At 41.1% G+C, this 23,177-nt stretch overlaps 1 protein-coding gene across 4 annotated transcripts in view; it reads right to left on the minus strand.

The window, feature by feature from the left end:
* The window catches only part of RPS6KA3 (ribosomal protein S6 kinase A3), a 126,569-nt gene that overhangs the window by 42,036 nt on the left and 61,356 nt on the right, over nt 1–23,177 (minus strand). For all 4 annotated transcript variants that reach the window (XR_013346108.1, XM_077816665.1, XM_077816655.1 and 1 more), the window contains exons 8-13: nt 16,243–16,280; nt 15,785–15,927; nt 12,155–12,225; nt 673–761; nt 522–586; nt 324–426 (exon numbers count right to left, since the gene is read on the minus strand). Coding sequence is in view for 3 of the 4 variants with exons in the window: in XM_077816665.1 (XP_077672791.1) it covers nt 324–426; nt 522–586; nt 673–761; nt 12,155–12,225; nt 15,785–15,927; nt 16,243–16,280 (509 nt within the window). In the remaining variant the exon portion in view is untranslated. The remainder of the gene's footprint in view (nt 1–323; nt 427–521; nt 587–672; nt 762–12,154; nt 12,226–15,784; nt 15,928–16,242; nt 16,281–23,177) is intronic.

Genomic DNA, 23,177 nt, shown 5'->3' on the forward strand with positions numbered 1-23,177 from the left:
ATCAGTATTCCTAATATGCACTGAATAAAAATGAGCATAAAATCATAGTTTCAACACTGGAAAGGAATTTTACACTATAAACCGGTTTGGAGATTGTTATTTACATAAAGTATTTTTGCATCCTCATGATACAAATGCACAAATAACGAACTGCAGTTCATATATACATACAGGCTTATATAAAATCTTTCATATAATGAAGTTTTAGGTTTTGTACATGTAGTCAGTCAAAACTAACCAGATAGAAAACAATTTCTGAAAATTAAAATGACAAAGTTTCTTCTACTTTTGAATACTTAAATTGCAGTTAATTATTCTCTCACCTTTCGGTGTTTTTGCTGTAAATTCAGGATCAAAATAAAATGTATCCTCAGGCCTGCCAGTTGCAGGTTTAAAAGGTGGATGAATTTCTCTTCTGTATAATTTCTAAAGAGAAGACAGCGGTGAAACCGAATTAAAAATAATTATAACAACTGTCAACAAACATTTCCTAAAAGACGTTCTTTTACCAAAGTACTCACATTCCAGTCTATTGTGGAGAAAAATAAATGCCTCTTAATTTCTTCAACTCCATCTGGACCTGCCCCTATTATGAAAAAAGGCTGTGAATAGTAGTTTATTTACTGCGAAGAACTACTAGCTGAAATAATTATTTTTATATGAGTATTTTACCTAATCTGTTTGCAGGGTTTCGTTTGAAGAGCATTCGGAGAAGACTCTGTGCTTCAGGACTTAAAAACTGGGGCATTCCAAGTTTGGCTCTATACAACAAACACACATTAATAGCATACATGTTTTTAAGCAAGAATCAACTATTTACTTTTTTCTAGTCCTTCACCCTAACCACATCAGGCAAGTTAACACCATTGAGAATTTGGCTTCAGACATCAGAAACAAAATAAAGTGCTGTCAATCATGTAGACACATAACCTCAAACTTCCCTATTCCAGCAGCGTAATATTTCAAATACTGGACCCGGAACATAAGAGGCCGAGGTAGTAGGAAGGTAAGTAGGTGTTGATGAAAAGGGTTACAGTTAGTTGTTTTTTATAGTCAACTGCTACCAGTCTATGGCAAGTAAGCCAATCTCCTTGACAAAGAGATAAGCAGCCTTGGAAGGAAGTCTGATCTAAGAAAATGGCCAAAATTTCGGATGCAATTTAAATATTCATATAATACTGCTGAGTTAGAAGACACAAGTGGGACATATCCTGAGACCATTAGAAAAACACTGAATGCTCTCCTCAGGGTAATGAGGCAAAGTAGGTGGTAAGAAAAAGCAACATCTGGCATAACAGTGGATGTCCTAATACCCACAATGATCACAGTTTGGAAAGAGACTATTTGCCATGTTACATATCTAATTCTTTTCTCCTCACTTCACCAGTTTGTTAAGTCCTGCCTTATTTTCAAAATGAAAAACTGGAATACATGACAGTAAAGGGAAAGAAGTGAAGAAAAATATTTAGCCCTCTATTTCAGAGTCATCCCTCCTGCCCCCACAATCTCCTATGGTAATTTTCCTGACACAACACAGACCTGGGAATCTTTTTTTTTTTTTTTCCTGGGGGGGGGGGGGGATTTATTACCCCATTTCAAGTTCAACTTATTTCTTGCATTTATTCTTGTCCTCCTTCTGGGTTTTTGGTTTTGACTTTTCTGTACTTTTATTTTCTCACACTGTCCCGAGTTCCTCACACTACCTTTTTTCTCTCCATCTAATGGTGCGTACATATCTATCACATCTCAATCTCTATCCTCCTTTTTCATCAGATACTGTGGTGATGGGCATGGTGTAAAAGATTTAATCTTTGATCCTACTGCTGAAATAATTATTTCAGCAGTAGGATCAGTTACCTACTGTAAGTATGGTTCTTCGAGATGCGATGCAGATGTGTATTCCAAATAGGTGAGCATGCGCCCTGCTCACTGGAAACTTTTGCCTAGCAGTACCTGTAGAGGGGTGATGCTTGCATCTCCTACCTTTAGCCCCTCCCCTGGCTATGAGACAATGCTGCCAGACCCCCTCAGTTCCGTTGCACCAAATGTCCAGGGGAAGACTGACGCAGAGGGGATGGAGGGTGGGTCATGGAATACATGTCTGCATCACATCTCAAAGAACCACAGGTACAGTAAGCAGCAGTTTCTTTTTCTTTGAGTAGATGCAGATGTGCATTCCAAGTAGGTGACTAGCAAGCAGTACCTCCATCTGTAGGCGGATTTCGGAGGTTACCTGAGTAAGGACTGCTCTTCCAACATTAGCGTCTACTCTGGAAGCAGCAGCGATCACATAATGGTCCGTAAATGTATGTATGGATAACTATGTGGCCACCCTACAAATGTCCAATATGGAAATGTCATTGAGGAAGGTCACCAGCATTGCCTGCACTCTCATTGAATATGCCCATATCTGCTGAGGCGGTGTAGCCGACACTATCTCATATGTAGTCTTGATACAAGATGTTATCCATCTAGAGATGGTCTGCACAGAGACTGCTTGACCCTTCATGAGGGTCTGCATATGATAGGAACAGGTGACACGAAGCATAAAACTGTTCAGTCCTGTTCAAAAAAAGGCTAGACCAGTGGTTCTCAACCTGTGGCGCAATCAGCACAGAGCTGCGGCCCATGTGACGTCTTCAGGGCCCTATAGGTAGTATTGGATGTGTACCACAATGGTAAATAGAACCATTGGGACCATTGAGAACCATTGGTCTATCATCTAACATATGGAGGCGTTGTTCCTCCATGGAGGAATGTGGCTCAGGGAAATACAGGCAAGTACACAGCTTGATTCAAATTAAACTGAGAGACCACCTTGGATACAAGCTTCAGATGTGGCCGGAACGTAACCTTGTCCTTGGAGAACTGTAAGGAGGCCCAGCCATCAGGGCCTGTTACTCTCACCCCCTCCTGGCACAGGTAATAGCTATCAAGAATGCAGTTTTCTGAGACAGGAGGGGTAGTGGTCAGGAAGCAAGGTGCTCGAATGGAGTCCCCATTAGAGCTGCTAAGACCATGTTCGGGTCCCACAAGGGGACTGGCTCTTGGACTGGAGGATGCAGGGAGAGAAGTCCTTTCAGAAATCTCATCACCATTGCACTGGAGAATGCCAATTTCCCTTGGATAGGTGGATGAAATGCCAATATTGCTGCCAATTGTACTCTGAGAGAACTGAGTGCTAAGTCAAATTCCTGAAGGTGTAGCAGGTAATTCAAGATGTCCTGGATAGAAGTCTCCACTGAATGGGTCCCACGGGTCAAGGACTATACTGAAAACTTCAACTTTGCCAAGTAGGCTGTTCTAGTTGAAGGCTTCCTACTGTTAAATAGGACCTATTGGACAACCTCGAGCAGTGCTCTCCCTCCTCTTTCAGTCATGCAGCAGCCACTCCATAAGGTGCAAGGAGCTGATCGCCAGAAGCAAAGTGCATCCACAGTCCTGTGTGAGGTCAGGAAGGAGAAGTGGTATGGGAGGCTGAACTGACAGGGTGAGGAAGTCCGAGAACCAGCACTGCTTTGGCCATGATGGGGCAATCGGGATGAGCCTGGTTCGATCTGCCTTGAGCTTAGCGATGACCTACGGAGTGATCAGGATAGGAGGGAACGCATACAGCAGAGTTGACCGCCAGCTGCAGAGGAAAGCATCACAGAGGGAGCCTGAGCTGAGCCTTCCCGAGAGCAGAATAGACGACACTTACTATTTTCCCTCATCGCAAAGAGGTTGATTGGCGTTGTCCTTTGGATGGTTTTCACAATGTGGGGTCTCTAACTTCAGGGACCATTTGTGGCTCGGGGAGAAAAGCCTGCTGACATGATTCTGGGCTCCTGGTAAGTGGACAGCTGTCAGGGTGATGTCCTCTTTGATGCAGAACTGCACAGGTTGATTGCCTATATGCAGAGTGATCTGGAGTGGGTTCTCCCTTGTTTGTTCACATAGTACACTGTGGTGGTATTGTCGGTGAGTATGTGAACCACTGAATGCCTGCTGCAGTCCCGGAAGGCATAATGTGCCTTGTGGATGACCCTAAGCTCCAGCACGCTGATGTGGAGCAAGGTTTCCTGTTCCAACCATAGGCCCTGCACCCTCAAAGAGTTCAGATGCGCTCCCTAATCCAGAAGGGACATGTCAGTAACTACTGACTTGGTTAAAGAAAGCCTAGTGAAGGGGACCCCTTGGCACACATTGCATATGGACTCCCACCAGTGCAAGGATTCCAGGACTGATGGAGGAAGGAGAACCAAGCTGCCCAAAGAATACAGGGCAGGAAGGTAAGCCATCCTGAGTCACATCTGAAGAGAGCAAAGATGCAACTTGGAGAGTTTATGACCTAGGTGCATATGGTCATACATGTGTACAAGTGAACATGTGGCCCAATAGGCTAAGACAAATGCAACTATTGTGGACGGTTGTGATTGCAAACAGAGGCACAGCTGTCAAATGGCCTGGAAGTGGTCAGTTAGTGGAGCACCCTGGACTTCATGGAATCTAATAGGGCCCCAACTAATTCTATTTGCTGAATGGGAGCCAAGGTCGACTTCATGGTATTTAGAATGAGTCCCAAACGGTCGAGTAAACATAGAGTAGTATTGATGTGGGCGAGAACCTCCTCGCTGGAGCTGCTCTTCAGCAACCAGTTGTCAAGATAGGGGAAGATATAGATTCCCATCCTCCTGACGTACACCATGACCACCGCCATGCATTTGGTGAAGACTCGGAGCAGAAGAGGCACCAAACAGTAGAATAGTATTCTCAAAGCAGCAGTCCCCTACCATGAAGCAAAGAAACTTCCTGCGGTTCAGTAGAATGGCCACATGGAAGTAAGCATCTTGAATGTCCAGAGCAGAGCAGTGGGGCCAGATGGGAATAAAACCTCTCATATTCCTGTACAAGCACAAAATAGCGCTTCTCCAAGCACTTGGCCATCAGCAGTACCGAGGCTGGCATATCCCAAAGGGTTCTCGCAGGATCTGGGAGCATTTCATGAATTAGGAGGGCCATGATCCCAGGGATGGAGGGCTAGAAAACGTCCAGGAGTTTGTGGGTATCCTCCTGGAGAAACTCTGCTTGAATACCAAAGGGATGAGGCCACATAACGTAAAAGGTCTGGGTATGCCTTAAAGTCCTCCAGGATGGAAAGGGAGGTCAAACCAGGCAGCACTGCATTGGCCGGGGAGGGAGATGAGGCTGTTGTCTGGGTCAAAGGCAGGTCCTGCTCCTGAGGCTACATCTCCAGACAAGGAAACTCCAGTGGCTCCACAGGAAGGCGAACTGTGGGTGCCTAAACTGCAGCCACCATTGCAGCATGAGCAGGCAATCTCGCTTTTGACTTGGACAATAAGCAAGACCTCCGGGAGCAAGGAGCTTCCCATTAAGCCTAAGGGGGCCACTGAGATGGGTAAGGCATTGGTGGCCAGTAGGTGCCAGGCCAGGGGCCTCCAACCCAGCCATGGGACACATGCCAACCCGGTAGCCACACTAGTCTACTGATGGCCTTTGAACTTCCTCCAACAAAGCGGAGCAAGAGGACCCCAATTCTGAGGGAGGTAGCCAACAGGCTATCCAACTCATCTGTGACACAAAGAATTGGCTCTCCCAGTGTAGTCAGCAACATCAGTGCTGCATGCAAGGTCGGTCCCAGTGCAAACACTGGTAACAGAGCACCCAAGTGCCTCAATCCCAGGGGACAGCAACAACCTTGACAGAACCATCTGCGGCATCAATTGCATTGATCCTGAGGAAGGGCCTGGTACTGAAAAACCTTGTACTGGCTCCGGTACAGTGTTCATACCAACCCCCAGGAGGGGGGCTTCCTGGTGCGGTGACAAAGGGCCTGAGAGTTCAATAACATGCTCCAACTGGGGTGGGGAGGGTCCATCATGGGCACCAGCCTTGCAAAATCTTAAAACAGCAGCAAAGATAGGATTGAAAGGTAGAGTCGGTCTGCTAACATCACAGACACTGTTGGCACCGATATTATTCTCGCCAGTACTGGACTCATTGGACACCTGGAGGCCGGAATTGGAGTCGATGGTATGAGATGTCTACCCTCCCTACCCTGTACCAAGGGAGGGTCAGAGGAACCTGTGCCATTCCACACACCAGAGCCAACCTTTGCCAGTCTGCACTCTTCTTAGAGCAGGCAGAAGAGTCGCCCTGGGACCTGGAGTGTTCACAATTGGTTTTGGAAACCTCGTCTTTGGTACCAATGACAGAGAACTACTCCTGCACCTCTTTGGAGGCCCCTGACCCACAATGGAAGGCAGTAGCACTTTCTGAACTGGAGGGCGATCTGTGGCCTGAGAACTGACTCGGTACCAAGGCCTGCTTCAGGGCCTGTTCAAGCAGGTGCTGCTTGAGGGGGAAGGTCTCATGCCATCCGAGTCATCTTTTTAAATGATCTACAGATTGAACAGCACACTTTAAGGTGGACTTTGTCAAGGCAGAGCAACCACCTCCTGTAGGGGTCACTGTTAGGAATTGCCACTCCACATGAAGGGCAATGCTTGAATGCTGGTGAGGGCGTCACCAGGGAGCACTACCGCTATACTATAGTCTAAAACTTTTACTCTAACTTGACTATGTACAATAAAACTAGCCTAAGAGGATGAATTGCAAAGTTATGAAATGATAGCCACACAGAGCTCTGACTCCAGGTGATGGGTGCTGAGAAGGAGCTGAGGGTGGGAGGGGCAGGGGGAGAGGTGTTTGAGGCAGTGTTGTCTCATATAGCCAACGGAGGGGCTAAAGGAACGAGGGCTGCCCCCTCTATGGATACTGCTAGATAAAAGGCTCTGGCAAGCAGGGTGCACACACACCTACTTGAAATATACATCTGCATCTATTCGAAGAAGATATAATTTCCTTTTTTCCCCTCCCTTAACCTGTCTCCCCATCACATCCCAAAGTTTCTTCCATTCCTCTACACTTCCACAAGGATCCACAACACAGACTACAAGAGGGTATCCAACTTCCCTCTATTCTGAGCAAGAGGTGCCATCAGCCAAGCTACTTGCAGGAGAGATCCGCCTCCGCGCTACCTCATCACACACCATTAATCAGGTCCTTAGTAAGTTACCAAATTTCCCATCTCTTCCTGCAGGGGAGAAGTTGGAGAAAATCTCTTCTTTCTCTACTGGCTCTTCAATATTGTAGTACACATCATCAAAAAGATCAGTTGACTGGTGGTGATGGTGCCTGATCATCACTCCTCCTCTGTTAGTTACATCCTCATACGTGCATTTTCTATGCAGTGCCTTTCATTGCACTCATTCTACAAGATGTTACTTCCATTCATGGCTAAACAGCAGTTGACAGATAGACAGTAAGGAACAGGGTGCTGCTGCCTGATTGCTGCTGAAGGACAACCATGTGGACTTGTAGCACAAGAGAGATATTTGCAGGCCACAGACCAGGAGACCGGATGTGTTGGGATTATATTGAAAGATTAAAAATCCCTTCTTAAATAGATAATCATCCAAGACAGCTCCTCAAACTGAGGCTTGGTCTACACTACAGAATTAGGTCAACATAAGGCAGCTTACGTCAACATAATCATGTCAGTGTCTACACTAGAATGCTGCTTCCGCCGAAGTGGCCCGCTACACCAACATGACTCCATCTCCACGAGAGGCACAGCACTTACATCAGTGTAGTCACGGCAATACAGTGTCTGTCCATTACTTACTTCAGCTTTTGGCCATCATTCTTGTCAATTTCACAACTGTGTCTGGCTCAGACCAGCAGCAAGGCTTGCAGCTGGAGATGTGAAACTGACAAGAATGTCAATTTCATGCTGGTAGGCTCCCCCCTGTGAAACTGATCCTGGTGCTGGGCTCCTAGCTGGAGCCCCAACCCCAGGGTGAAGGCCGGAGCTATGAGCCTGGCATGGGGCTCCATTTTACAGCACAGAGCCTACAGCAGTGAAATGGATATTTTTGTCAATTTCAGGGCTCCAGCTGTGTGCCTGGGCTGTTGCTCTGAGATGCAGGCAGCTGTGAAATTGACAATTTCAATTTCACCACTGGTAGGCTCCCTGAGCCCATGCCAGGCTCCTGCTGTGAGCCCTGTGTGGCTGTCAGTGCCCCTCCTTCAGCCAGTGCAAGCACACCACCGACAGAAGGAGGGTAGTGTGGACAGCAATAGCCAATTGAAGTACTGTGGTGGCTGTCTGTTGACATAAATTTAGTCAACCTAATTTTGTAGTGTAGACCAGCCCTAACTATGGCAAGTCAGGATGGGAGATTGACTGCTTTGAGAGAACCAAATCTATGCCTAAAAGTAGAAATGCCACTGACCTTCTGGAGAAGTGGCTCAAAGGACAAAGAGAGAGAATCCAGTTGAAACTCTAGAGTTTTTGCATCTACCAGAAGTAGTAGTGGATCTAACTGTACTAAGGGCCCTGTAGTTGCAGGATATAACTTCCTTTCCTTAAATTGCAGCAAGTAGGACTGTCATTGTTTTTTTTCTGTTATGGCAGAGGATCCTTCTAAAAATCCTCAACTGGCCACTGCACACAGCAGAAAGCAAAAATGACTACTGTCAATGGAGAGTTTCTAGGTTATACAGCTGCATGAGTGACAGCAATCTTGTCTCCAGTTGCTAATGGGTAGAGACAAATCCTATACAAAAGCACTGGATAGAAAAAGAGTTGCATAAAAAGTTACTCATTACTGCAAACTATGATTCCTTCAAATGACAAAACTTCTCTATTTTAAACAAAGAACTTTCTTGGTCCTGTCTTGAAAGCAAAGAACCCAAGCAAATGCAAGTGCACTGTAGGAAGAGTGCATTGTGTGTGAATTTAAGGGGAAGAGGAGTAGTAGTGAAGTAATGTACCTCAAACAGTGCACAGTGGAACATGTGTTTAGTACACCATTCCCACAACTGTAAATGGTTCTAAGAGTATTTTGGGAGGAGAGACGTGAGATGGTTCAGTACTACAAAGAAAAGACTGGTACTGTTTTCAATAGCTCTTACAGTGTTAGATAATAAAAAGGAAATTTTAGTAGAAGGTATTTTTTTAAAATATTTTTGAAGTTTTTCACCTCTGCACATATTCAAGATATAATGTATTAATTAATGTATTAATAAATAGTTACAGAACATTTACAATTATTTGTAGAACTACTTGGATAATTCATTTCTTTATTTTATATCACATTTTTTGTACAATAATCCTAATTAAACAATATAGTTTCGAAGTTGAAATTAAAATCTAGAAGATGAAAAAAATAACGGTATAGGCAAGGGAGAAAAGATGTGTGCTCAGGTGAGATATGAAAATAGTTGGAGAGTCAATTAGCCAGAAAGACATAGGCAGGCTGTTTCACATAGCAGAGCACAGAGAAGGTTCTTGTACCAACTTTAGAAACACTGCACTGAAGGATAGAGAGAAGTCCCATGTGGATAAGCAGAGTAACGGATGTAAAGATGTAGTGTATAAGAGGCTGGCAGAAACAAAGCCACAATCTTAAAAAATGAGGTGGGAAATTTGAATTGGCTCCTGAAATTTATGGGGGAAGCAGCTGTCTCGGGCTGGCCATGATGTATAGTTTTGTGCTTCTTGTACACAATACTCCTGGGGGAATTTCCATAAAAAGATTAAAAACTCTATGCACAATATTTTACATTTCTGCAAAATTCTGCATATTTTATTTGTCAAAATAATACTATACAATCACACCAGTTTCAATTATATTGATAATTTATTTCAAAATACCTATCAGCAACTATATATGGCCAGTCTAACCTACCAGCTAAATCGGCACCACTGCGATTGATGCAGCAGTGTCGATAAAGTGGATCTGGTGAAGAAACTCTAAGTTGATAGGAGAGCACTTTCCTGTCCATGTCTGCACTCCACCTCCCCAAGAGATGGAAGCTATGTCGATGGGAGAGTGTCTCCTGTCAACATAGCACGGGGTAGACACCGCTATAAGTTGACCCAAGTTATATCAACTTCAGTTAGGTAACTTATGTAACTGAACTAGCGTGACTTAGATCGACCTACTAACCAGTACACACCAGCCTGATGTCTGGAACAATACAGACAAAAAATTCCTCCAGGAATAGATTTAAAGAAACCCCTAAGACAACTCAGTTCCTGTTTCTCTCTCCCCTCCCCCCAGAGCCCAGCAGGAGGGCCAGATATCCCCACCTCTCCTCCCAGAGCCCAGCTGTGGGGCGACTTGCATGTATCCCCTCCCCACCAGAGCCCAGCTACAGGTCCCCCATCCCAGATCCCCGCACGCCCTACCTCACAGAACCCAGCTGCAGTACCCCACAGCCCAGATACTCTCACTCCCTCCCGCACAGAGCCCAGGGATCCAGAGGGAGAAACAACCTGATACTGTTTCCCGGGCTTATATGGAGTTTCATGCACACTGCCTCCTTCCTTTAGGACGTGCGGGGAACTTCAGCTGCCCAGTAGCCTCCAACTCCCTTCCCCTCCCCCGGCAGCATCATCTACTTGCAAGCTGGGCTCTGCCAGGTCCAGTGCTGCCTAGTGGTGGCCAGTAGGTTCTGTAGCCCATGGGGGGGTGGGGAGAAAATTCAGCACAAAAAAACATTAATTTCTGTGAAAATTCTGCACTGCACAATGTGCAGAATTCCCTCACAAGCAACATGAGGTGGGAAGCAGCCTACACCTGCTTGAGTTTGGAGAGTTAGAACTTAGCAATAATTAAGATTAACAGAAGATGATGACATAATGAGGATTTCAGCCATGAATGAGGATTTCAGCCAATGTGGCATAAACTGGAATAGATAGATTTACAGATGTAAGAGATGCAGAAGGAAAAGGAAATGTCAAGGCCAACGATGGCATGTAGAAAAGAAGCAAATGGGAGAGCTGAGTCAGACAGGGAAAAAAAAGAGATGGATTATGTTTACTGATGCACCTCTTTGAGAGATATTTAGTTGAAAAATTTAATTTATGGTTTCCTCTGATTCCTTCAAGACAGGCTGTCAGTGGACAGGGAGGAGTCATTAAAGCTGTCTAAAGATACAATTTGGAATCAATATATAAGTCAGGTGTCGGCAATCTTCGGAACACGGCCCATCAGGGTAATCTGCTGGCAGGCCACGAGACATTTTGTTTACGTTGACTGTCCGCAGGCACGGCCTCCCACAGCTCCCAGTAGCAACGGTTTGCCATTCCTGGCCAATGGGAGCTGCGGGAAGCAGCGCGGGTCAGCAGATTACCCTGATGGGCCGTGTGTGGAAGGTTGCCAACCCCCGATATAAGTGGGAGCTAAAACGGAGGTTGGAGATAAAATGACAAAAGGGGGGAAACAGTGCGAGGGATCGAGAGCTGAGCCTTGTGAGACTCCACAGCGGAAGGGTCTTAGCACAGAACAGTTAAAGAGAAACAGAAATAGTGGCTTGATAGGTAGGAATGTAACCCTGATATGAAGAAACCAGAGATTCCTTCACAAGCAAAGACAAAGTCTGGAAGGGGAAGAGTTCCACCATATCAAAGATTGTACTGAGGTCAAGGAGAATGAGGAGACAGAGCAAGTCCTCGTCAGTAGAAATAAGATCATTAACTACACGAAAGTAAGAGATTTCCATGCTATAGCTAAAGCAAAACCAAAGCAATATTGAAAACAGTCAAGGATACTGTCAGCAAGATGACTCAGAAGATTAGAGACAGCGCAAGTTCATGAGGGTCAAAGGTGGATGTAGATTTTGGAAAGCTAGGGGAAGGTACCACGGGAGAGCACTGTTGGCAACGGAGGTAGTGCAAGGAGCAGGGGGAGGAGAAGGGAACAAACAGGAAAAGATGACGGAGACTATTTTCTTAAAAGATGGGATTATGTCAGAAATGAGTAGAGTTGCAATAAAGAGGAAGGCAGAAGAGGATAATGAAATCATGGGCACAAAATTGGGAAGAAGATGGGGCTGGAGAAGATATTGTTATAAATTAGGGAAATATTAGATTAAAAGGATGATATGAAATTCTTTGCAACTGGTAAGGGAAAGGATTGGAGGAACGGGCAAACTAGGTGGGTGGAAAAGGGAATTTATAAAGTGGAATAGGAATAGGGAGTGAGGATTTACCAATACCTTGGAAAATGAGGGAGGAGAAGAAATTAGATTTGCAGCCCAGAGGGCATCCCTGTAGAAGACATATAAGTAAGAGCGTACTCACTTGAGAATCATAGTCATGGTTTCTTTTCTGTCTTTCCCTTGGAAAGGTAGAGTACCCGTGAGCATTTCAAACTGTACAGAGTAAAACTTGCATCAATTACATTAAAAGACTTGGACAAAACCTAATTTTTGATAAAACTACTTAACAGAATAATATTTTAAAAGTCATGCATATCAAAAATTAAGACTTTGCAAAGCAACTGCTTATGCTACAAGTTTTAATTATTGCAAAGACCTGGAAGCACTTAAAGAAATTACGGTTGCAAAACAATTTCCACCATTACTCTGTGTTCACATACTTTCTGAAAAATTCACCTTTTTATCAGCTGTAATTCTCTATGCTTGTTTTTTCCCCTAAATACAACTTTCTTTGGGAGCTTGAGCAAAATAACTTTAGTTATCTGAGTTTTTCAAAAATACAGTTTTCCCAGGTAAAAAATATTGCCAGATGTCTAAATAATGGTGAAACAATATAAATAGTCTTTACTAGGAAAAAAAAAGTAGTTGTATAATGAAGTTATTCACAATTAAAAAGTGGTTATTGCATATGGGGGAATGTATGAGGACTTACAAATAGATGACCGGCATTGTACATGCATACATATTTTACAATGCCTTTTAATGGGCAACCGCCACTTTTAAAATACTGTTCAATTCTGAAAGTGACTGTATAAAAGAGGTTTGCAATATTGTAGCCTTGTTGGTCCCAGGATATTAGAGAGACCAGGTAGATGGGTGAGGTAATGTCTTTTATTGGACCACTTTCTGTTGGTGAAAGAGACAAGCTTAGTGAACAATAATCCGACTACATATGCAAATACAGTAGTCTCAGATACAAAATATGCAAGTACAATAGCACTCATGCAGTTCTTAAAACCCAGGCCTAAATAGCTAGCTTTTTATAAAAATTATTTCATAAAACATATGAGATGCTGCCAACTTAACATAGCAGTTGGAGCCTGGAATTTTGCATTTCCTGACTTTGGAAACAAATTGTTCAACTAACCATTTTATTCTATTTAATATAATGCTAATATAGAATAATTTCACTACTTCTCACTTTGCTGAACTACAAACCTGATAATCTTACCACACTTCCTGGCACGGTGTGCTGGAGAAAGGGCTAATCTTATCACAACTTTATTTTTTAAAAATTACTCTGTACATTCAGTTGTGTACTATGAAATACATAACAATTAAATGTAAACTACCTATATTTATCAAATTAAAATAACAAAGTAAATTGTATTGCACAGTATAATTATTTTCTGAGGTTTACTTATTTCTAATCTGCAAACTTTGCAAATACACAAGTCTCACATTTCGTATGAGTTAGTGAGATTCTATTTATGAGATATTTCATAAAATGTGTAAATTCCATCAACAAAAAACTAAACAAAGCTAAGTTATCCTCTTGTAATTGGTGTTCATAGATGTCATTTCCACAGATTTTCATCTCAGATCTCTCTGCCCTCCTCCCCAAAAGACTACACAGGACCCAGAATATGATTTTCAAAAATGTTCAGGATTGGCCTTATTCAGCTCTTACTGAAGTGAATCCTAAATACTTTGACTTCAGTGGGAGCAGACTTCAGCCAATGCTGAGCACTTTTGAAAATCCCACCCTAAAACGTTAAATTTTGATAACTACAGTGTCTAGCACACACACACACACACACACTATCCTTTGTAGGTGTGTACACGCAAGTGCATGTGCGCACACACTTTTCCACCACGTGACTGCTTCTTGTAACTGATGCAAAGTGAAAATAAACAGGATGTGTGAATGGGAAAGCATACACTGGTGAAGGAAATTACATGATGTGAACAATTACAGTTATTGGTGACAGAGTAGCAGCCGTGTTAGTCTGTATTCGCAAAAAGAAAAGGAGTACTAGTGGCACCTTAGAGACTAACCAATTTATTTGAGCATTATTATTATTATTTGAGCAGAGTTATTGGTGAGATCATCTGTCTCCTCTACAGTTTTAAGTAGAATTCCAAGTATTGCACGCCTTGCCTACCATCTATATAAGGGACTGCAGGAACGAAGGAGCAATTTGTTTTATTAATCGGTTAGGAAGAACTGTTTTACCAAAAGAAGCTACTGAACAAACAGGTTTTAGCTACACTGGGTAGAGGCTGAAGTAATTATGAAGACATCTTGCACTGGGTTCCTCAAAATCAGCAAAATTAAGATTAACTGAACATCCATTTAGATAGCTCATGTTCCGAGATAAATTAACTTAAGGAGTCAGAGATACAGGCTACAACAAATAAATATTTTATGGAAAGATACACTTTGACAAACTTCCATAGTATTTGAAATAGTTTTTTTAAGTGTTAGACTTCTCAATTCACCCTCCTGCAAATCAACAGCCCAAGTATTTTTAAGAAAAGTGCAATTGGATTCTAAAAATGACATTCAGCCATGTTTAATGACTCTTCATGGTTTCCAATTTTAACATGTTCAGTTCAAACAAAGACTTTTTATTATTATTATTTTAGTTACTAGCTCTGCAAACTCAATCTGGGATTTAAACCAAATTATGTTCTTTCTAGCTTGTTTTCCATCCATATTAAATTACACTCTGATTGCAGAATCTTAGTTTTTTTCTGATGATGCCCAAGCCAGAAAAGAATACAGAGCACCCTCACTCAGTATTGGCTGCACAGTGCTGGAAGAAGTAGTGAAAATGTATTCTTGTTAGTCAAGTATGCAGATATGACTCTGACAAAACACAAATGTAAGATCTCTTCAGTGATCAGATGCCTTTTTTACACAGTCATTTTCCATATCACAACAGCATTTTACATATTCAAAAGGTGATAGGGTATGTTTTCAGATCTAATAATAAAGAGTCTCCTTATCAGATCATAAGGCACACACAGAGACTGTGCTGTCATAATTATACAGGTATTGCAGAAGCATCAAAAGATAAAAAATCTTTCATTTTTAAAAACATCATTTGATCTTAATGTTAAAAAAATCATACAGTGATTTTTAAAGTATAAAATTCTATTTGGCATTCCTAAACTTTCAAACAATCCTTTTTTCCTTTTCAAAAATACCTGCATTTGTTATAAATGTTAAAAAAAAATTCTGTCTGGTAAAATTTTGTCAATTTAATGGAACTTATTTTTTGATGAAATATCATATGCATGGCCCTTCTAAGCAACAGCTGAAAGTCTGTCATCAGCTCAGTGCAACTCTAAATTCTATCTCTGTGCAAATAAAGCAGCTTTCATTATTCCGTTAGTTTGAAACTGAGATCGCTAAGGTGATCAGAAAATTTTACTTCTAAAAACTACTTTTTCCGTGATTGAATTCAATTTTACAGTTTCAAAATTTGAATCTATATGGAAAATATTTTTCACTTTTGAAAAGCAAGCTTTTCTGAACACTTTCATTTTTCTATCAGTCTCAGTTAAGAACAGTCATAGGCACACAATAGTCCATTGAAGCAAAAGAAAAAAGGTGGAATGATATCAGTGATGTGATGAGATGAGATCTGAACCACGCTGTTGAGCCAAACTGAACAGTAGTACTAATTACCAATAAATTCATGTGACTGGGTTAAGCCAGTCATAACCCACCTTTTGCTATGATTTCTATTCTCCAGAAACCTACCATTAAAACACCAAAAGACCACCAGTCTGCACTCTGTGTGTGGCCTCGTCGATTAACTACCTCTGGTGCCATATATTCTACTGTCCCACAGAAGGAATACGCTTTCTTTTCATGATCGATCGACTCTTTGCTTAAGCCAAAATCTGAAAAAAATATAATCTGAAATGAAATTTTCCTACTGGCTAAGAATTTCTAAGCATACAAATATAACTAACACAAAAGCTATAAAACTATGAAAAAAGTCACATTAGTGGTCATATCATTACTTTTTATTTTTTAAATCAGATTTCTTATTTAAATAATAACACTTCATTTAGTCCATGTTAAATATCACCATCTGTTCTGCAAAATTACTTGCAATAAAAAAGAAAAAAAATCAGATTTTACTATATTCCTTTAAAAAACAGACAACTTATGAATTAAAAACTTTTCATAATCTGAAATTTATTTTTACTTACCTGTCAATTTGATATGTCCTTCTTCGTCAAGAAGTATACTAAAAAAAAAAAAGGGCAGTTGAAAGTATCTTTTAACCTTGTTTTAGAAACTGTACTGACAATCAAAAGAACTTTAAATAAGAACAGAACTTTAAAGAGTAACATCAACAAACAGAGACATGTAACAGTGAAAATCTAAGGAAAGAAGAATAATTTTGGAATTTACAGTTATAGAAAAGGGATATATTTAATGAAATTACAAAAACATGCATTCAGTGTGTTGTTTTCTAAGGCCCCGTTCCTACAAGCTGCTCTTCTCAGAGAGACTCTTGGGTCTGTGCTGGGCAGTTTGCAGGATCAGAACCTAATGAAAGCCAAAAAATTCAGAAGTTGCATCTCCATCCCAGTTATATACTTTAACATGAAAAATATCTGTAAAGACAAAGTCACAATAATAAAAAGCTAAAGATTTCAGTGGACAACTTTTTTCTCCTTTGATTTTTTCTTAGTAAAGAACGTGAATGAACACAGAATCTGTCTCAAGAATTCCATATAATTGAAAGGTATTTGCTAGTAGTCCACATGGCAGCAACAGCTCTTTAATCCTGAATTTTCTATCCACGATACTCAAAGTGAGCAGGGAAACTTACACACAATATTGAATATTTTAAGGACCAACACTGTTCCTTTGAAGCATTTTTTTTATATAACAAATAGCTCCTATATAGTGCTTTTCATGTGTATTATCTATCTTTGGAGTTTCAATGGAAGTGCTAACAACTTTAAATGGATGCTGTCAAGTTCCTTTTAAACCTATACTTAAAGCTGTGCTGTGTTGCCATTTATTTTTATGCTTCCTTTGGACTTGATCTTGTAACATTCTGAGTGCCTCCCTTCAGATTCTAAGCATCATCAACTCCCACTGAAAGAACAGGAGTTTAGAGTGCTCAACATGCTATAGGATCAGGCTCTCTATGAGAATTAAGAGACTGTATACATTTAAAAGAACAACTCATATAGTGGGAATGAGGACCTCAACCAAAACTTCTAAATAATTTTGACCTTTGCTAGTTAACTCTGAGACAGACACACCCAAGGCTTAAACCCAAGAACAGGAAATCTACGAAGGATATCTCATTTAGTCAATGTACAACTTCTAGAAAGTACGGTGTGCCTGATTTCATTTTTTCTATTTTAGCTAGAATTATTAAAACATTTATTAAAAAAGGAAACTGGTACAAGATTGAATGGAGTAATTTTTAAAAACAGTTTTATTATTGCTTTTATTATTTAAAAGCTCTAAAGCTCCCCTTCCTTGATTTTTTATCCTCTTAGTTTTGGCAAACAAGTTTTCCCCACTTCTGTATTTTAAAAGGATCATAAACTAACTTCATTCACTTTCTTGTTTGCACAGTAGTATTGATGAGGCCAGCAAAGATTTGAAAATAGTGTTTATTTATTAACTTGTGCTGCTTCTAGTGGTAGAATACCTGGCTATGCTCCAACTATGTAGGAAGCATCATGGATCCTATAGAAAAGGTGGTTTTGAAAAGTGATTTACTTCTCAGACTGGGTGTGGTATTTTTTAAGTATATGGAAGACATTCCTCACCAGCTTAGAAAAATGTTCTTACCAGTAAATGGTATTTCTTTGATGAAACCAGCTCAGTTTACAATTTAACGAGTTTTCATCCACCTCACGGTTGTATAGATGTAAGCAACAATAGAAAGTGCAGGATTTTAGAACATAATTCATGTGTCCCCAAGTTCCTCCTGAGCACGCTACTAGCCATTGCCATAGCACTCATTGGAGTAGTTACAAATAGGACAGAAGACAACTTATGCTTTCACCAAGGCACGTATCAGGTTAAAGAAGAGCTCCATTAGAATCAACAGGGAACACTTATGTAAAACCAAAAAAAGACAAAATGAGGCAACATTCTGCAAACAACACTGTCCTAAGCACAATACCTTTCAGAAAAGGGGAAGGTACTAGTTACAGAATGAACACAGAAACAGTTCCACTGTAAGTTTGGTCATTGTGGACTGAGCTGGTTTCATAAGAATACAACCATTTCTGGGTAAGAAAAAGTATCTATTCTTTGAGTAAACCAGCTTAGTCTATAGCAATCCCATTTCCACAACACGGAGGAATTACTTTTCAAGAACAAAGTCAAAGACAATGCTACCAAAAGGAGCACTAGGAGTAGATAGGTATCTAATTCTATCATGCACAGTAAGGGCATGCATGTGAAACCAAACTCCCAGTTTGCAGTCCTCTTCCAAAGCAACACTCTCTCTTCATTAAGAGGCACAGGAATTACCGTACTGGATCAGACCCGTGGGCCATCTAAGCCAGTATACTGTCTCTGACAGTAGCCAGCACCAGATGCCTCACATGAAGTTGCAAGAAGCCCTGCAGCAGACATACATGAGATAAACTGGTGCTTATCAAAGTCTCATCTGAACCCCTAATAGTTAGAGATTGGCTTATGCTAGGAAGCATGAAATTTTAAATTACTTTAATTTTTTTCATTAACTGTAACTGGATATTCTTGTTATCCATATAAATATCCAATTCCTCTGAATCTTGCATCAACAACATCTTGAAGCAGTAAGTTCTACAGACTAATTACGTGTGTGAAAAAGTATCAGTTTTGTTGCCCTTCTATTTTATTGTCCTGTCTTATGTAATAAGGGAGAACAGACACTCCCCACATACCTTTGCTATACCACTAATTATTTTGTATACTTTTGTCCTGACCCTTATTACATGTCTCTTCTCTCAGGTAAACAATCCCACTCTTTTCATGAAAGGTTCTTCCATTTCCCTAACTCATTCTTGTTGCCTTTCTCTGAACCCCCTAATTCTGTAATTGACTTTTTGAGATGGGGTGACCAGTACTAAACACAGTAATCCAGATGAGAATGATCACTGATTTATATATTAGCATTGTAATATTTTCTGTATTTCTCTCCATCCCATTCCCTATGCATCCTAATGTGATTTGCTTTTTTAAATGCAGTTGCTCATTGAGCATAGGTTTTCACTGAGCTGTCCACAAAGATGACCAGATACTTTTTCTTCAATTAATACTGTCAATTTAGAACCCAGTAAGGCATATAAGTAGTGCTAAGCTTTCCATGCTATGTGCATTACTTTGCATTTATTGACACTGAATTCAATTTGCCATCATGTTGACCATTCACATAGCTTGGCTAGGTCCCCCTGAAGTTCTGCACTGTCTTCTTTGGATTTCTCTCAATAACTGTGTGTCATATGCAAATTTTGCCCTCTCATTGCCTGAGTGTGTCTAAGGGACTGCATCCCATAAGGCATTCACTCTTCTTGAATGTGTCCTCAGGTGGGCTCTTGATTCTGATCCATCTAGACTAATCATTTTTATGAGTATTGTGACCCTTCTTAGAACCTACACAAAAAACAAAAGCATTCACTGACCCTCAAATCCTGGGTCCTACTGATATGGAAATTCAAGGCCCTCCTGACATCCAGGGAATGAAGACAATTCTTCATAACAATGGCAGAAAAAGGGGGGGAACCACCACTTGATTTTGATGGAAAGTGGTAGGACACCTATAAACAAAAAAGGGCAAAGAGTGAAGAGCCACCGTGTCTTTAGGAAACATAATTTATAGAATTTGATATGCTGGAATGGCCAAATACAGAGAGTTTGCCAGCCCTGATTAAATGGGCAGGTACAAATAAAGGGTCTAATGGGAGGTTTAATCCATAGCTGTACCTGAGAGAAGTTTTTTGTAAGGAGCTGCAAAACCCATAATAAATAGGTATTCTGTGAGGGCCAAGATTTGCTGCCTCATGAAATATATGGCAAGCCCAACCTGAAAGTCCAAACCAACCTGAAGAATGTGAACAAGGATGGGAGTCACCATGTAACCTCTATGTCCTGGAACATATAAAGGAAGAGATTCCACACTCTTCAAAAGGACATCATACCTGGGTTAGGCCACTTGCAAACTGATTTAAATTTCCTGCAAAGCAATGGGTTTGGAGTGCCACCAGATTTCTTTCTGTGTCCAGTAAAATAGCAGAAGGGTCTCCAGGAACACTTGGTTTGCTGATTCAAGTAAACTACAACAATGAAGTTGTCTGTCCAGACTAGGAGATCTTTCCTGGCAGAATTCCCCAGAGGGGAAACGAAGACTTCAATAAGCTCTAATCTTTTAAACATTTAATGGAGCTGGACTCTAAGTGAGACCACTTCCATTAGACCAACTTATTCTTTTGTTATTTTACTAGCATCTAAAGACCCCAAAATAAGACTACCATCCTCCATCCTGCCCTCCCCCCAACCACATGTTCCTAACTGGAAAGATTCACATCTCTGGTCAAAACCACTCACCAGAATTTGCCTAGGCAAGTTCCCTTTAGGGAGAGTGGAGCATTAAATTCTGACCTTAAGATGACTACTTATTAATTAGTTTGGGTCCAAGTATGATTGACTGCAGCTGTTCCTGATTTAATCTTGAGAGTCCAGAAGTGGAAGTGAGGCTGAAGTATCACTTCAAGACAGGGTCCAACTAGCTGCATCTATTCCCAGGAGAAGCAGATAGTATTGCAGATTTGAACCCAGGTAGTTTGCTTGACTTTCCTCTAACAGGATGATTCTATCAAGATGTGTCCAGATATTGCATCTGGAGGCAGGCTAACCTTTACAATAAAAGCAGGAAAATATTTATTCTTTACTGAAATGTCCTGGTCTAGACAAAAATCTATGTAGATATGAACTGCTAGTCTATGCTTCCACAGGTGTGCTGTCATTACAACCAATGGCTTGTCAAAGACTTAAGGCACAGAGGACAGACTGATGTGGAGAGCAAAATACCAGATTAACTCTTCTGAAGTAAAAATGAAAGTACCCATTACTTCTTGGAACTAATGGAATATACAGCTAGACATTCTGCATGTCAACAAAAGTCAGAGCATTTTTTAGGGCTATGGTTAGGATCACTGACTGGGTGGGATTCCATCTTGAACCATATATGAGGTTCAGAATATGCCACTCTTCCTTGGAGTCACTGCTCACAATGAAACAAATAGAATAACCCAGCATTGCTTATTTGAGTGCATGAGTCTTGGAACCTATAGCCAGAAAGTGCTGAAAAGTCTTTAGAACTACTGTCTCTCTTGCCAGCAGGAGTGAAAAAGTATAACAAAGTAACAGACGCTGAGAAGGGATACCCAGGTAATCCACAAAGAAGATGGCTCTCTTAACCACTTGTGACATTTGTTCATATGTGCTTTAAATAAAAAGAGTGACTCCTAATCTGTAGACTTTTCAGGTTCTCCATACAGTCATAGGTCTTGGAGAAATGGGAACTGGGTTTCCTGTCCCTACCTCTTGGTGTCATGCCTCTTCTGCTACAGGATTAATAATTTTATCTTCTGATCTGTTTATAGAAAACAGTGCACAATCTGAAGTTACGTCAGAGATGGAACCTTGAGGATTTTCTTAAGAAAGCAGAGTTCTCACTCTTGTTTAGTCCTTAAGAACCCGATTAAAAAGCTCCCCAGAAAGTCTATCCCTGAAGAATGACAGAAAGAACGAAAGAAAGACAGAAAGAAAGCCATAATACTATATTTAGCAGACTTGTTCCCTCCTTCTCTAGGACTTTAGCTAGAAGGCTCAGGAAGCCAGTATGAGGACACCAACAGCTATGATGGGAAAATTGATGGAATCCTCTTACGTATCAGAGTTATTTAGAAGATACCAAGACTTGCAGGACACGATTCGAAGAACTCTGAAGGGAGGGTTCATCTGGAAGAGTATTAAGTTCAGTAAGATATACAAACCAGGACTCTAGCTAAGCAGAAGGAATGACTATAGAGCCAGATGTGGATAGGAAAAATAAAAAAAAATACATCTCTTTGGTTTTGCAAGAAATCTTTCAGGATAGGAAAAGAATTCCTGAACAACAAACAAATGCTAAATCAACTTTGGGAACAATGGCCCAGAATTAAGCTTTGTCTGTTGAGAGCTTATACTGCTGGCAAGTATTAGCAAGATAAAGTGAATATTGGGACAGAACAGGTATAAATCAATGTTTTCACCATTGGATGAAGTGGGATAGTGTTATCCAGCTGACTTTCCTCAAAGTTAATAAGGAGGACATTCCTTTGGTAGGAGGATAAGATGCAGCAATTCTGTACTATTCCTACAGAGAACAGATTAGTCTTCTAAAGTAAATTAGGGGGTCTGAACTGGGACCTCTTTATAAAGCAGTCACATTTCATCATGAGAAATCTGGGTCATTTACATCCAAGTCCATTAGAATTAGAGGGATAAGAGTTAGAGCACAGGGAGTGGGTACTTACAGCACCGTGTTTCTAGATATGGTCTGACGATATGGCTTTTAACAACTAAAGCCACATTATAGGTGGGAGCTGTAGGTTTATGACTGAAGAGAGGAAATCTTAACCGTGGCCTCTTTCCCCACCCCACACACATTTTAACTGCAACTGGCTTCTTGCACTTTACAGAAACGGGGCAGGCACATTCTTCTGGGATCTGACAGCTACAAAATCATTTGCAAATCAGACAGAAAGCTCAAGGAATAAGGCTAAGATCACCCAAGATAGTAACACTGTTAACATAATTGCATGTTACCTGGCCTAAAGCCCTTGAGGAAGAATGAACTGTCTGTCAGATGAAGCACTGATGAGAATTTTATTCCCATTTAGACACCTCTCCAGAGGATAGTTCAAAAATCCAGCATTGAGAGCAGAAAGACTCAGAATCCAGACTGCAGTTCCCAAGGGGAACAACTGTTTTCCTCTTTGCCGCCTCCATTTTATGTTAGTATTAACCCCCACCACACACACACGCACACACACTCCCACAAAGACCTAGATAACTGGGAAAACTGAACTAAGGAAGGATATGAAACCAAGAGAAGGAATTCAGTCACCCGTGCTCA

The sequence above is a fragment of the Eretmochelys imbricata genome, chromosome 1 (assembly GCF_965152235.1).
Source record: "Eretmochelys imbricata isolate rEreImb1 chromosome 1, rEreImb1.hap1, whole genome shotgun sequence".
NCBI lineage: Eukaryota > Metazoa > Chordata > Testudines > Cheloniidae > Eretmochelys > Eretmochelys imbricata.